General features: G+C 50.4%; 1 protein-coding gene across 2 annotated transcripts in view; it reads left to right on the top strand.

The window, feature by feature from the left end:
• The window catches only part of TDP1 (tyrosyl-DNA phosphodiesterase 1), a 57,192-nt gene that overhangs the window by 5,225 nt on the left and 37,672 nt on the right, over positions 1-14,295 (top strand). For both annotated transcript variants that reach the window (XR_012247304.1, XM_073638213.1), the window contains exons 2-6: positions 11,169-11,668; positions 12,673-12,716; positions 12,932-12,987; positions 13,126-13,222; positions 13,581-13,615. Coding sequence is in view for 1 of the 2 variants with exons in the window: in XM_073638213.1 (XP_073494314.1) it covers positions 11,169-11,668; positions 12,673-12,716; positions 12,932-12,987; positions 13,126-13,222; positions 13,581-13,615 (732 nt within the window). In the remaining variant the exon portion in view is untranslated. The remainder of the gene's footprint in view (positions 1-11,168; positions 11,669-12,672; positions 12,717-12,931; positions 12,988-13,125; positions 13,223-13,580; positions 13,616-14,295) is intronic.

Below are 14,295 nucleotides of genomic sequence, written 5' to 3'. Positions count from 1 at the left end.
TGGGAGTAGGTATTTCGTCCCTAGGTTCGTCTCAGTTTCTCGTACCGGCGGAGGTGGTGGTGGGTACGAGAACTGAGAGGATATCTGTTCTTCTGGATAGTGGGGCCGGGGCTAATCTGGTTGATGCTCGGTTTGCCCGGGTCCAAGGTATGCGGTTGAGTGAGTTGGCTAAACCCATCCCCATATTCTCGATCGATGCCAGGCCTCTCGGTCAGGGAAGTTTTTTGCAAGCTGTGCATGACGTAAAACTTCAAGTGGGGGCAATACATAAAGAACTGTTGTCTTGCTACGTGTTGGAGGGTCTTCCCACTCCTATAGTGTTGGGCCTTCCTTGGTTAGCTAAGCATAACCCGGTTATTAATTGGCAAACCAGGGAGATAAGCCAATGGAGTAAATTCTGTAATAAAAACTGCATGAACACGGTCATTGGTGCGGTTACTCCTTGGGTCTTACCTCCATTTCTGGCGGACTTTGAGGATGTATTCTCGGAGAAAGGGTGTCAGGAACTACCTCCTCATCGCGTGTATGACTGTTCTGTAAAACTGCTCCCTGAGGCCAAGTTACCTAAAGCTAGGTTGTATAACCTTTCTGGTCCTGAGAGGCAGGCCATGAAGGATTATATCTCAGAAAGTCTGGCTAAGGGGCATATTAGACCTTCATCTTCACCGGTGGCTGCGGGGTTCTTCTTTGTTAAGAAGAAAGATGGAGGCCTACGCCCTTGCCTGGATTTCCGTGAACTTAATCAGATTACGGTCCGAGATCCGTATCCGCTCCCACTTATTCCCGATCTCTTTAATCAGATCGTGGGCGCCAAATGGTTCTCTAAGTTGGATCTCAGGGGGGCGTACAATCTGATTAGGATGAAAGAGGGGGATGAGTGGAAGACGGCGTTTAACACTCCGGAGGGGCATTATGAGAACCTTGTCATGCCATTCGGTCTGACTAATGCCCCGGCGGTGTTTCAACACTTTGTTAATGACATCTTTCGCCGCCTGGTGGGACAGTTTGTTGTCATATATCTGGATGATATCTTAATTTACTCGCCGGATCTGGTGTCTCATCAGGAGCACGTTAGGCAGGTGTTACAGATCTTGCGGGATAATAAACTGTATGCCAAGTGGGAAAAGTGTGTGTTCGCCGTACAGGAACTCCAGTTTTTAGGCTTCCTGGTTTCAGCGTCCGGTTTTCGTATGGACCCTGGGAAAGTGCGGGCAGTTCTTGAGTGGGATCGGCCAGAGAACCTTAAGGCACTACAACGTTTCCTGGGGTTTGCTAATTATTACCGGAAGTTCATTCGTAATTTCTCGTCCATGGTTAAGCCTCTCACAGACATGACTAAAAAGGGGACGGATTTTTCTAGGTGGTCTGACAAGGCTTGTCAAGCATTCTCCTCTTTGAAAAAATGTTTTGCCTCGGCGCCCATACTCATTCAACCTGATGCGTCTCAGCCATTCATTGTAGAGGTAGACGCTTCCGAGGTAGGGGTGGGAGCAGTATTGTCACAGGGTTCGTCCCCTGGTAAGTGGCATCCGTGCGCCTTTTTCTCTAAAAAATTGTCGTCCGCTGAGAGGAATTACGATGTCGGCAATAGGGAACTCTTGGCCATTAAGTTAGCTTTTGAGGAGTGGCGCCATTTTTTGGAGGGGGCAGTTCATCCGGTCACCGTCATCACCGATCACAAGAACCTGCTATATCTGGAGTCCGCGAAACGTCTGAATCCCAGACAAGCTAGGTGGTCATTGTTTTTTACCAGGTTTAATTTTGTCGTTACATATCGTCCTGGGTCAAAAAATGTAAAGGCGGATGCCTTATCTCGTAGTTTCCCGGGGGCCGGGAATACGGACGACCCGATTCCTATCCTTCAGGAGGGGGTGGTGGTTTCGGCAGTATGCTCTGAGCTGGAGGAGGAGGTATTGGAGGCTCAGGGGGACGCCCCTGTTGGACCTCCAGGGAGACTGTTTGTTCCAGATCAGTTGCGACAAAAGGTGATCGAGGCACACCATAACTCTGTTTTTGCAGGACACCCGGGGAGTAAAGCAACTGTGGATCTCCTCTCGCGTCGGTTTTGGTGGCCTAACTTACATAAGGAGGTGGTAACTTTTGTCGCGTCCTGTGGGGTTTGTGCGCGCTCTAAGACCTCACATACCCGTCCGTCTGGGGCCCTCTTACCTTTGAAGATCCCGGAGCGTCCTTGGACTCATCTGTCTATGGACTTTATTACGGACCTCCCTCCGTCTTCGGGTAAAACGGTCATACTCGTTGTAGTGGACAGGTTCAGCAAGATGGCACATTTTATCGCTCTTCCCGCTCTCCCTAATGCTAAAACTCTTGCGCAAGTGTTCATTGGGGAGATTGTGAGGCTTCACGGGGTACCCTCCGAGGTGGTGTCTGATCGGGGGTCTCAGTTTGTGTCTAAGTTCTGGAAGGCGTTTTGTGCACGGCGGGGGATGCAGTTGTCATTCTCTTCGGCTTTTCATCCTCAGACCAATGGTCAGACGGAACGTATGAACCAGAGCTTGGAGACATATCTCCGGTGTTTTGTGTCAGAGAACCAGGAGGACTGGGCTTCTTTCTTACCTCTGGCAGAGTTTGCTCTTAATAATAGGCGGAGCGAGTCCACTGGTAAGTCCCCGTTTTTTGGGGCATATGGTTTTCACCCCCAGTTTTGTACTTTCAGTAGGGGGGGCTCTTCGGGGGTTCCTGAGGAGGAACGATTTTCCTCATCACTCGCTTCAGTATGGAGAGGGGTGCTGAAGAATCTGAATACTATGGGGAACCGATACAAACGTATGGCTGATAGGAGGAGAGTGTCTGGTCCGGACCTAAGTGTGAACGATCGGGTATGGTTGTCTACCAGGAATATTAAACTTAAGGTTCCCTCCTGGAAATTGGGTCCCAGGTTCATCGGGCCGTACAGAATCAGTTCTATTATTAATCCGGTGGCATTCCGTCTTGATCTTCCCCCTACGTTTAAAATTCACAACGTGTTTCACAGATCATTGCTTAAGAGGTATGTGGCGCCGGTGGTACCGTCACCTTTACCTCCCCCTCCAGTGGTTGTCAATGGTAACTTGGAGTTCCAGGTATCGAGGGTCATTGATTCACGCTTTAATCGCCGGTCCCTTCAGTACCTGGTTCATTGGAAGGGGTATGGTCCTGAGGAGAGGATGTGGGTTCCTGCGTCGGATATTAACGCAGACCGATTAGTTCGGGCCTTCCACACGACTCACCCGGATAAACCTGGCCCTGAGGGTCCGGAGGCCCCTCGTAGAAGGGGGGGTACTGTCACGGGTGTGTTGCCACGAAGATCGTCACGAGTACACAGCCTGACTTCTCGCAGCTGACTTGTTGGTGCTTTGTGTCTCTCGGCAGTGAGGGAGTTAATTCTCTCTCTCTCTCTGGGCTAGATGAGGTCCAGCCTCGCCCAGCTGCAATCAATACTTCTGTAGTGAGACTCCTTCATATACCTGCTGGTCTGTTTGGGAGGTGTCGGTGAAAGCATTTCATTCAGACTGACAGAGCGGATCGTGGTGTTTGGAGTTGCTGAGATAAGTGTATTTGGAAGGGTTTTTCCCTTTCCTCGCTTTATCATTTATCTCCTTTCCCGTTGGTTTTCCCTCTGTTGTAGTTGAGTAGTTGTTTGTATGCAAGGTGGTTTTGGTTTGTCCCTTGTACTGTCTCGTTCGTCTAAGTATTGTGTTTGGGCATATTATGTCTTGTTCCCTTTGGTTGTGATCGGGGTCCTTCTCAGGACTAGATTACTGTGGTGCAGGGATCTTCAGGAGGTAGGGGTTACGCTGGTGGCCTGGACCTCTGTACCTTTAACAGTACCTCCAGGTTGAGGGATTAGTCAGGGCCCCAGCTTAGGGTCAGCTTAGGCCCCCTACCTCCAGTATACGGAGACAGCGTGACACCCCCACAGAGAGGCAGTAGTGGCAAGCTTAGGAATCTGACAGTCCATCGAGGTACAAGGCCAGGAGACCCGAGGGTCTCACCCTGGCTACTCTGAACGTCTCCATGGGTTCCCGGCGTCTGGAGGGTCCCAACTGGCTACCCCAACCAACGTATCCATGGGACCAAGTGACCTCATTATCCCAACCTGGTTTCCCCAAATGTATCCATGGGTTCTCTGATGGTCAATGGAGCAGATCTGTATTCTTCCAGCCAGGGCCACGTACTCTTAGGCTGGAATCATGTAGAATCCAAATCTGTGTCTCTCTGGATGCTACCAAGCTGATGTCCTGAAGAGTCTCTGATTCTTTGATTCTCTTTGCAGCAGGATAGAAAACCCTTTTTATATTTTTCTGTGGCTCAGGTCATCATTCACAGGTCAGGGAGAAAGGCGCAGGGCTCATGTCTCACTGTTTGAGCATTTAATAAATTTACATAGTTGTATCCCCCTGCTCTGTAAATCAACAACTAGCTGGCTTAGTGCAATATGTAATTAGCATATTAACCCCTTCAGGACCTTGGCATTTTTGTCAATTCTGACCAGTGTCCCTTTACGAGGTAAAAACTCTGGAACACTTCAACGGATCCTAGCGATTCTGAGATTGTTTTTTCGTGACATATTGGGCTTCAAGTTAGTATTAAATTTAGGTTGAAAATATTTGTGTTTACTTGTGAAAAAATCAAATATTTTGAAAATTTCGCAATTTTCAAATTTTGAATTTTTATTCTGCTAAACCAGAGAGTTATGTGACACAAAATAGTTAATAAATAACATTTCCCACATGTCTACTTTACATCAGCACAATTTTTGAAAAAAAACAAACATTTTTTTGGTAGGAAGTTTTAAGGGTTCAAAGTTCATCAGCAGTTTTTCTTTTTTCCAGCAAAATTTACAAAACCATTTTTTTAGTGACCACATCACATTTGAAGTGAAGAAAAAAAAATTTCCACAAATTTTCTTTTTTCATTTTTACGGATTAATTTGTGAAGCACCTGGGAGTTCAAAATTCTCACCACCCATCTAGGTAAGTTCCCTGGGGGGTCTAGATTCCAAAATGGGGTCACTTGTGCTGGAGCTCCAATGTTTAGGCACACAGGGGCTCTCCAAACGCGACATGGTGTCCGCTAACAAATTGAATGGAAAATCGGCTCAAATTGTTAGCGGACACCATGTTGCGTTTGGAGAGCCCCTGTGTGTCTAAACATTGGAGCTCCCCCACAAGTGACCCCATTTTGGAAACTAGACCTCCCAGGGAACTTATCTAGATGGGTGGTGAGCATTTTGAACCCCCAGGTGCTTCACAAATTAATCTGTAAAAATGAAAAAATAATTTTTTTGTGGAAAAAAAATACTTTTTCATTTTTACGAATCAATTTGTGAAGCACCTGGGGGTTCCAAGTGCTCACTATGCATCTAGATAGGTTCCTTGGGGGGTCTAGTTTCCAAAATGGGGTCACTTGTGGGGCTGCTCCAATGTTTAGGCACACAGGGGCTCTCCAAACACGACATGGTGTCCGCTAACAAATTGGAACCATGTTGCGTTTGGAGAGCCCCTGTGTGTCTAAACATTGGAGCTCCCCAACAAGTTAGAACTTATCTAGATGCATAGGGAGCACCCCCAGGTGCTTCACAAATTGTGTAGTGTATGTCAGGTTGGTGTGCGGTGTGGTATAGTGTAGTGTATACAACACACACACATACACTACAACACACACACCAACCTGACATAGGTTGGTGTGTGTGTTGTAGTGTACGTGAGGTTGTTGTGTGATGTGTATGTCATGCTAGTGTGGGTGAGTTCTGTAGGGAAGGTCAGGATGTGTTTAGTCCGAGGACATGTGATGAATTTTGAAGCATTCATTCAAACACAGTCCCGGTTTGTCAGGACACTTTTCACATTGGAAACGGGTGATCTTTCTTCTCCCCCTTTTATGGCAGACCCGGCACCTTTTTCTTACTGTGACCCCACCGGGAAAATGTTGCCCTGGTACCACACGGGAGAATCGAGTTCCAGGGGTGCTGGGGCCCGCTTCTTCTTCACCTCTAAAAATCAGGGCCTTTATCACCGCCTCCTGGAAGTTGAGGAAGGTGTTGGTGGTCTGGCCTGCACATCGTGATAGCACGTATGCGTTATACAGTGCCATTTGAACGATGTGCACGGCCAGTTTTTTGTACCAAACCTTCGCCTTCCGCATGGCACTGTGGGGCTAGAGGACTTGATCAGAAAGATCAACTCCCCCCATGTGCTTGTTTTACCCCAGGGCACAGTCCGGTTTGTGGACCGGTGCTGGGGTACCTCTAACGGTGGTGGCCGTGGTGCCGGGACCATGGATTGTGGTCAAGAAAAAGACGTCCCTTTTGTCTTTGAACTTCACCACAACCATGTTGCCGCTACATTGGGCTTGGCTCTCACCCTTTGGGAGAGGCTGCTCAATTAGCGTCAAAGGCAGACCCCTCTGGGTTCTGCGCACAGTGCCACAAGCGGCGGTAGCTCTGGCAGAGAGGGACTGAAATAGGGGAATGCTTGTGTAAAAGTTATCAACGTGTAGTTGGTAACCTTTATCAAGCAGTGGGCGGATCAAATCCCACACTATTTTCCCACTCCCCTTCAGAGCAGGTGGACATTCTGGGGGCTGGATCCTGTAATCCTTTCCTTCGTACACTCTAAAGCTGTGAGTGTACCCTGAGGCACTCTCGCACAGCTTGTAGAGTTTTATTCCATACCTGGCCCTCTTACTGGGCAGGTATTGTCGGAATTGAAGCCTCCCTTTGAAGTGGATTTCCACAGAAATTTCCCTTTGGGGAACGTACACTTCAGCAAACTTGTTGCTGAATTGTTCTATGACCGGACGAATTTTGAACAGTCTGTCAAAATTCGGGTCATCGCGGGGAAGGCTGTCCGCAATATCCCTGAAATGTAACAATTTGTGAATGACCTCAAATCTTTTGCGGGTCATCACCATTCCGAACACTGGAGTTTGATATAAAATATCGGTACTCCAGTATTGGCGGATTTCTGGTTTCTTCACAATCCCCATGTGAAGTCCCAGTCCCCAATATTTCAACATTTCTACTGAGTCAGCGGGACTCCAAGTAGAAAACATTGAATTTCGGTTTGCAGCCAAAAACTGTTGGGCGTAGATATTGGTCTGCTCCACCATGAGACTGACAATGGCCTCAGAGAAATAGACTTTGAAAAAGTCTTTTTCCCTGAGGTTTGCTGTCTGGAACTGGATTCCTGATTGGGGAAGGAAATCAGGAATCCGTGGAGTGTAATTTTCAGGGACGGGGGCCCTGGTGCTAGGTTGGGCGTGACTAGCACCAGGCTGAGGGTTACTCACAGATGGCTGTGGGTCTTCTTCCACGGCCTCCGGACGATGTCTTGACCTGTGACGTCGTCTTGGTGCCGGGTTGGTGTCACTGGAGGAGGAAGAATGGGAGGAATAGAGGAACGTGGGGTCCTCTCCCTCACTATCAGCTTCGGAGGCAATAATGGAATATGCCTCCTCAGCTGTGTACGCCCTAGACTGGGATGAGCGGGACGGGCGGGACATTTTTGTGTGCGTGTGTATAAAAAAAAAAAAAAAAAAAAAACGTTATTATAGTGTGAGTGCTTGGTGTAAACTTCTCCAGTCACATGTGGGGACGGTCAGGTGTAGAGGGCGCGCTCTGGCACACGGGGCGCACTCAGGCACACGGGGCGCAGGAGGGGGCGGTCAGGCGTAGGAGGGGGCAGAAAGCCGGCGGTAGCAGCAGCAGGGGGGGTGATCACTGGGGCAGAAGGGGGCAGAAAGGGGGTGTAAGGGAAACGACACCCACTTTTGGGTCAGACCTTGCAGGTCTCTGGCGCCCCCTTATCCTGCTGGTCAAACACGGTATTGACCGAGGATAAGCACGGGTGCAGCTGCTCTAATTTATGTCGACTATTGCGGCACGTGATGTGACAGGACATATATACCACCAGTTCCTTCCAGGAACGTATATATACCTCCGACCAGCCACCCTCAAACCACAATATCACATAAATACTGGTATACTGCCACCACCGATCCCTTAACAGGTGGATCGGGTACCCGTTAGGTAACGTGAATTAGAGGAACGTGTTTGCTCGACATAGGACAAGAAGAATGAAACTGGTAAATAATAATGATTTACTCCCAAAAGGGGGGCAGTGTTTACAAAATATATACAAGATATTATAAAGGAGACAATTTACATATATGCATAAACAGTTATTAGAATAAAAGGGATAAGTAATAGGAAAACCTGCTTCACAAGGTGATGGTCTCAGATTCTGTGGGGGGACAGCTCCCCGGAAATTAGATGTGATTCCTCTACGCAGCGTGGTGTGCGTGCGTCTGATGTCCCTGAGAAGAATGCCAGTTTTATGACCGTTCTGCTTTTTAGAAAAGCAGCCAAAACTCTGGGAGACACCCATTATTTACCTCACAAGGGGGGCTCGGCTTTGTGAGACCACCCAGCTGCATAGATCATAAAAACCTTCATATTTCATATCTTGGTGTGGGGGGGGTCCCACATCCAAGATGGAGACATCATGTTGGCTGTCACTAATTTTCATGCAGATGGATATTAAACAGGACCTCTCTATGATGCTCAGAAGCTAAGAAACCAATTCCTCGATTTCTGGGAGTATCCCAGTTATGAAAAATATATCATTGTAACCAGGAAAATGTGAGCATTCCAAAAATGTGGTCCCTGGGTTAATGACAGTCCTGTGCGTTATTAAATTCTACATTAACTGTTTGTCCAGCTAAACAATAGAATTGGAGGGAATAACTATTTTGAACTAGAAGCTGCTCTGCACACGACGATAATAAAAATTCTTAGGGTGGGGGCCAGCACTGCAGTTCTATGTCTTCTCTTACAAACGGATAGGGGGTGGGGTTTTTTTCTTTGAGACATCTCTTCGTTTTTAAAAACTCTGGCAGAAATACATTTTGCCTGACAGGGGGGCAGGAGCCGTCAGCAGCAGAGGGGGTGATCAATGGGTTGGGGGGGGGATGATCACTGGGGACGGGGGGGGGGGGGTGATCACTGGGAGGGATGGTGGGTGATCACAGGCGCAGGGGATTTACAGTGAGCCTGCTGCTGCCTGTGATCACCTTACACCGACTGGCAGAAGGAGAGCACCAGCCGGTGGATGAAGACGTGGGAGATGGAGCGGTATGAAATTGGACTGAAGTGGAGGGGGGGTGAGAGGGGTTGGAGGGGGGGTCGAGGGCTAAGTGGGGGCTGGAGTTAGACAAGGGGGGAAATATGGGCGGCGGCTGATCGGTGGCGGCGGCGGCTGATCGGTGGCGGCGGCGGCAGCAGATCGGCGGGTGACCAAGCTCCTCAGCTTCCACGGACGGGATGAAGCTGGGGAGCTTTGTCATCCATTGTAAAAACAACCCCCTCCACATCTGATTGGAGGGCTAGCGTCACATGGACACTAGCCCCAATCAGATCTAGGGGTGGGGGAGGGCAGAGGTGACACTATCAGGCCATGCCCAGATAGTAAATATTTCACCAATTTCCATTGGTGAAATATTTAATTCATTCCGATTGGCAGTTTCGCGAAAGTGAAACTGCCAATCGCAGGGGTCCTAGGCACGGGGGGGGTTAATCCACCCCCCGTGGGGTCAACTACAGGTTGTCCAGTTGCATCAGCAACTGTGACACCTGAGTGACCCCGCTCGCACGCGCTGCAGGGGCGCGATACCGCCATGTCACAGACGCTGTGACACGGGTCGGGAAGCAACAAACACTATTGTTCTACCCTGAGTCACTGTCTTTCTTGACCAGCCAAAGAAGCACATACACTATTGTGTTTGTGTTGACTTTTGAATGTATTTCTCCTGGCTTAACAAATGTAAAATGTAGCTTGGTTCACACTCCATTTGTCTCCTGTGCCCGTAGACAGGTGCAACAACCGCACAACGAGTCTGTTCTGCTCCCGCATCGATCCCTAGTGTGGGTTTTTTGTGAATGTCTGTGACCCGGGCAGTGGGTTTTTCCTTGTTCCCTTCCCATCCCCCTCTCGGCTCTCATGATTGGCCCGCGGTGATGAGCGGCTGCTGCGGCCCTGGGAACGTTTCTTGCCGCCGGAGTCTCCGGTATAATGATCGGCGTTGTCTGGACTCGAGGCGACTCTCGTTCTCCAGCCCCGGATGTGTGCGGCTCGTCAGCAGATGGCGGAGACAGAGCCCAACACTCAATGTTCTTACACTGCTGACGCCTGGGACCTGGAAGAAGCCAAGTGGGATTGATTTCCTCATCAGCGGTGGAAAATATCGGCAGAAACAGATGTTGTTTATTAATAATGTCAGTCTGTAGCCGTGTACATGGCGTTAATAATGCAGCGCCTCCGCTACCTGCCCCAAACGCTCCGTGGTGATTGATGCAGCTGCTGTTTCACCATTACTTGGCTGCTTAAGTAAAAAAATGAAAAAAAAATCACCTTCCCAATTTCGATTGTTCCAAAGCAAGGTAATCATTATGCCGTAAGTAACGCCACCACATTCACAAAACCAGAGACCTCAACTTTTTGCAAAGTCGCTGGGTGGCCCTAGCCTAAATCTCCAGATAATCCTCTTAACGTTTTAAAAGGAATGTCCACCCCTTTTTTTTTTAAAGATCATTCACTAAACACCCCGATCCTCTTCTAATGCGGTCCGGCCCTCCGGCCAGTCTCCACGCTTCCTCTTCTGGCTCAATGGTCATGTGATCCACTACAGCCTATCAATAGTGCATTGGTCACCCCTGCAGCCAATGATTAGCTGCAGTGGTAACATGCCCATTCGTGTAGAAGAGGAAGCACAGAGACTGGCAAGGCGGCTGGGCCACTGTTGGAAGAGGAACAGCACAGGATCGGTAAGTATAAAGTCAGATATGAAGAACCCCTGTATTGGCTTTTTGGTTCGGGTTTGATGGAGGAGAGTGGCCAAGTGCTGCCTGAAAGATTCACTATAATTTACCCCAGAAAGTGGCTTAAATTATAGCACAAATTCACTCCGGCTCAGACTGTGGCATGCTCCTCCTAATGAATTTACCGCCTCTTACTCCAGGGGGCTTTTCTCTATTACTGGTGTCCGAAATTACAATCTAGTTTGTTAGAAGGTGAACGAGCCCTTTAAGAACGGAGCGCAGGTTGTAATGCACAGAGCCCGAGTGTTACGTATTCAGTCCATAAAAATCATTCTCTCTCGTGTTGCAGGCGTGCGGCTTCTCAGCAGAGTAGTCACGGCAAGTGGACTTTATCCAGCAGTGAAGATGAGTCCGAGGATCTGAAGGTGTCGTCTACCTCAGTACCAAAGGTGAAAGCCAGCACCAGTCCCCAACCTCAGCACCCCTGCTCTGACGCCAGGAAGGAGTCCTACAAGAGGAAGTCCAATCCTCTAAAGTTCGAGATCTCTGGTAAGGAGCCATCAGCAGCCAAGAAGCCAAAAACGGACAGAGAGGATGCAGGTTGGCGTCTATCAAGCAGCGAGGACGAGTCAAAGCCGGAAAAGACTGTAAAGTCAGAGAGAGATGGGGCGTCTTATAACAAGCATGCGCCAAAGCTGCAGGAGGAAAGTGCCCTTGACAAATATAGGACCCCTAGTGACGCTCAGGACCCCTGGGACGTGCTGCAGGCTGGCGAGCCTTTCCGCTTTTATTTGACCAAAGTCACTGGTATAAAGCCGAAATACAACACGGGGGCGCTCCACATTAAAGGTGAGTTACTGCCGCCAATATCAAGACAGAGGAGGTAAAGATCAACTCCCTGCCTAAAAGGGCCTGCCGGGATGATGCCGGCGCCCTGGGTCCCCTCTGTGCCGGGATGATGCCGGCGCCCTGGGTCCTCTCTGTGCCGGGATGATGCCGGCGCCCTGGGTCCTCTCTGTGCCGGGATGATACCAGCGCCCTGGGTCCCCTCTGTGCCGGGATGATACCAGCGCCCTGGGTCCCCTCTGTGCCGGGATGATGCCGGCGCCCTGGGTCCCCTCTGTGCCGGGATGATGCCGGCGCCCTGGGTCCCCTCTGTGCCGGGATGATGCCGGCGCCCTGGGTCCCCTCTGTGCCGAGATGATGCCGGCGCCCTGGGTCCTCTCTGTGCCGGGATGATACCGGCGCCTTGGGTCCCCTCTGTGCCGGGATGATGCTGGCGCCCTGGGTCCCCTCTGTGCCGGGATGATGCTGGCGCCCTGGGTCCTCTCTGTGCCGGGATGATACCAGCGCCTTGGGTCCCCTCTGTGCCGGGATGATGCCGGCGCCCTGGGTCCCCTCTGTGCCGGGATGATGCTGGCGCCCTGGGTCCCCTCTGTGCCAGGATGATGCTGGCGCCCTGGGTCCTCTCTGTGCCGGGATGATACCAGCGCCTTGGGTCCCCTCTGTGCCGGGATGATGCCGGCGCCCTGGGTCCCCTCTGTGCCGGGATGATGCTGGCGCCCTGGGTCCCCTCTGTGCCGGGATGATGCCGGCGCCCTGGGTCCCCTCTGTGCCGGGATGATGCCGGCGCCCTGGGTGCCCTCTGTGCCGGGATGATGCCGGCGCCCTGGGTGCCCTCTGTGCCGGGATGATGCCGGCGCCCTGGGTCCCCTCTGTGCCGGGATGATGCCGGCGCCCTGGGTCCCCTCTGTGCCGGGATGATGCCGGCGCCAGCTGTTTTACGCTTGTAGATATATTTTGCGTCCACCATGATTTTATACTTATTGCGCGTCATCTTTCTGTGTTGGCAGATATCCTGTCTCCGCTCTTTGGGACTCTGGTGTCTTCAGCACAGGTGAGTCGCTGTTATAGCCGGGCAGGTATACAGAGGAGCGGGGTATCTGTTATATTGGGGTGGTATACAGTTATATTACAGGTGCAGCGTCTTATCCCTGCCCTGAATATTCTGGGTTTTGACAGATTTTGGGGACCGGTTCAGTGATAACACGTCATATATACACACCGCTGTCGTCTTCACCTTTATTCTACCTTTTATTTTTATTTTGCAAGTTTAATTACTGCATAGATGTGCCCTGGCTGGTGACGCAGTACCCCAAGGAATTTCGGTGAGCTCTTCATGTTCTCGATTTTGTTTTGGACATTTTGAAAATGATTAAAAGATGATCTGTTTCTATTCACGGACAGCAAGCAGTGTGGGCTCAGACATTCAGTTTTCACCCCGGTCTCTTCTATCGTGTCTTCAGGAATAAACCATTGTTGATTGTCCATGGTGAGAAGCGGGAATCCAAAGCTCGGCTGCATGAAGACGCTCATCCCTACGAGAACGTCCGGCTCTGCCAGGTATCTGCTCCCTGATTACACACATCATTGTGGGCTGACGGTGAGGGGGCAGCTATCTGGGCAGGCTCTGAGGGGGGGGGGTGCAGCTGTCTGGGCAGGCGCTGAGGGGGCAGTTATCGTCTCATCGCCTGCGCTGTCAGTGACAGAGACTGAGATTCTCCCATGCTGCCACTAGAGGGCGCCGCACTGTCACTATCACTGAGTGCTGTTCTGTGTCACCGCTGTGAACCCACAGGCAGAGGTTCTTGTGATCTACGTCTGCGTCCCAGAATATCTGATCCTCCAGCTCCTTTCCCAGATTTCCAGGTTAATTGCAGTTTTTTTCTGTAAATTTACTAATAGGTTGCTCCCTCCGCAGGCTCGGCTGGATATGGCTTTCGGGACCCACCACACGTAAGTGATGTACACATATGTAGAGCGCCCCTGAAATAACATGGGCCGCTATGTGGCGTCACCCCGGGGCCGCAGGATGTTAAGATCGCGGACACTGGAAGTTTTACTAAAGTTTCATATTCCCAGTGTGCAATAGAAAGGGATTACTGCATGCTGAGAGTTGTAGTGTTTTTGTAACGTCTGAGGAGCCTGAAGGAATCTGCTGTAAGGTCTCCTCCTGTAGTAGTGAGATATTTGCCTCTGGATAAGCTGGGCATACTGGGAGTAGTAGTTCTGCAGCCACTTCATGTGATGCTGTCGGGTGTCCTCCTATCCCTAGAAGCTGGATTCAGATTTTGGCGTGTCTGTGGGATGTCAGAGCTTGCTGGGAGTAGTTGTTCTACAGCCAGTAGTAGGTTACTTTTTATAGAGCGCTACTGTCAGGTGTCCTCTTAGCCCTGGAGGTATCTTCAGATTTCGGAGTCCCTGTGTGACATCTGGCAGATGAGATCTCTCCGTATTCTTTTCAGTTACAAGTAGCAGTTTCCAATCGACAGTCCAGCACCATTGTGCGCGGCTCGCTTTGATGCTCGCTGTGACACCCCCTCCTGCTCGCTTTGACCTCCCCCTCTCGCTCGCTCTGACTTAAGCCAATGCTCACAGCTGAGGGTTTGCTTCCATTGTGTCCAGTGTCCTGGGAG

Source organism: Phyllobates terribilis, unplaced genomic scaffold, assembly GCF_046119375.1.
Source record: "Phyllobates terribilis strain yellow unplaced genomic scaffold, ASM4611937v1 Scaffold_7__3_contigs__length_470593459, whole genome shotgun sequence".
Classification (NCBI taxonomy): domain Eukaryota; kingdom Metazoa; phylum Chordata; class Amphibia; order Anura; family Dendrobatidae; genus Phyllobates; species Phyllobates terribilis.
Note: the sequence above shows the minus strand (reverse complement) of the source record. Positions and strands in the feature narration are given on the sequence as shown.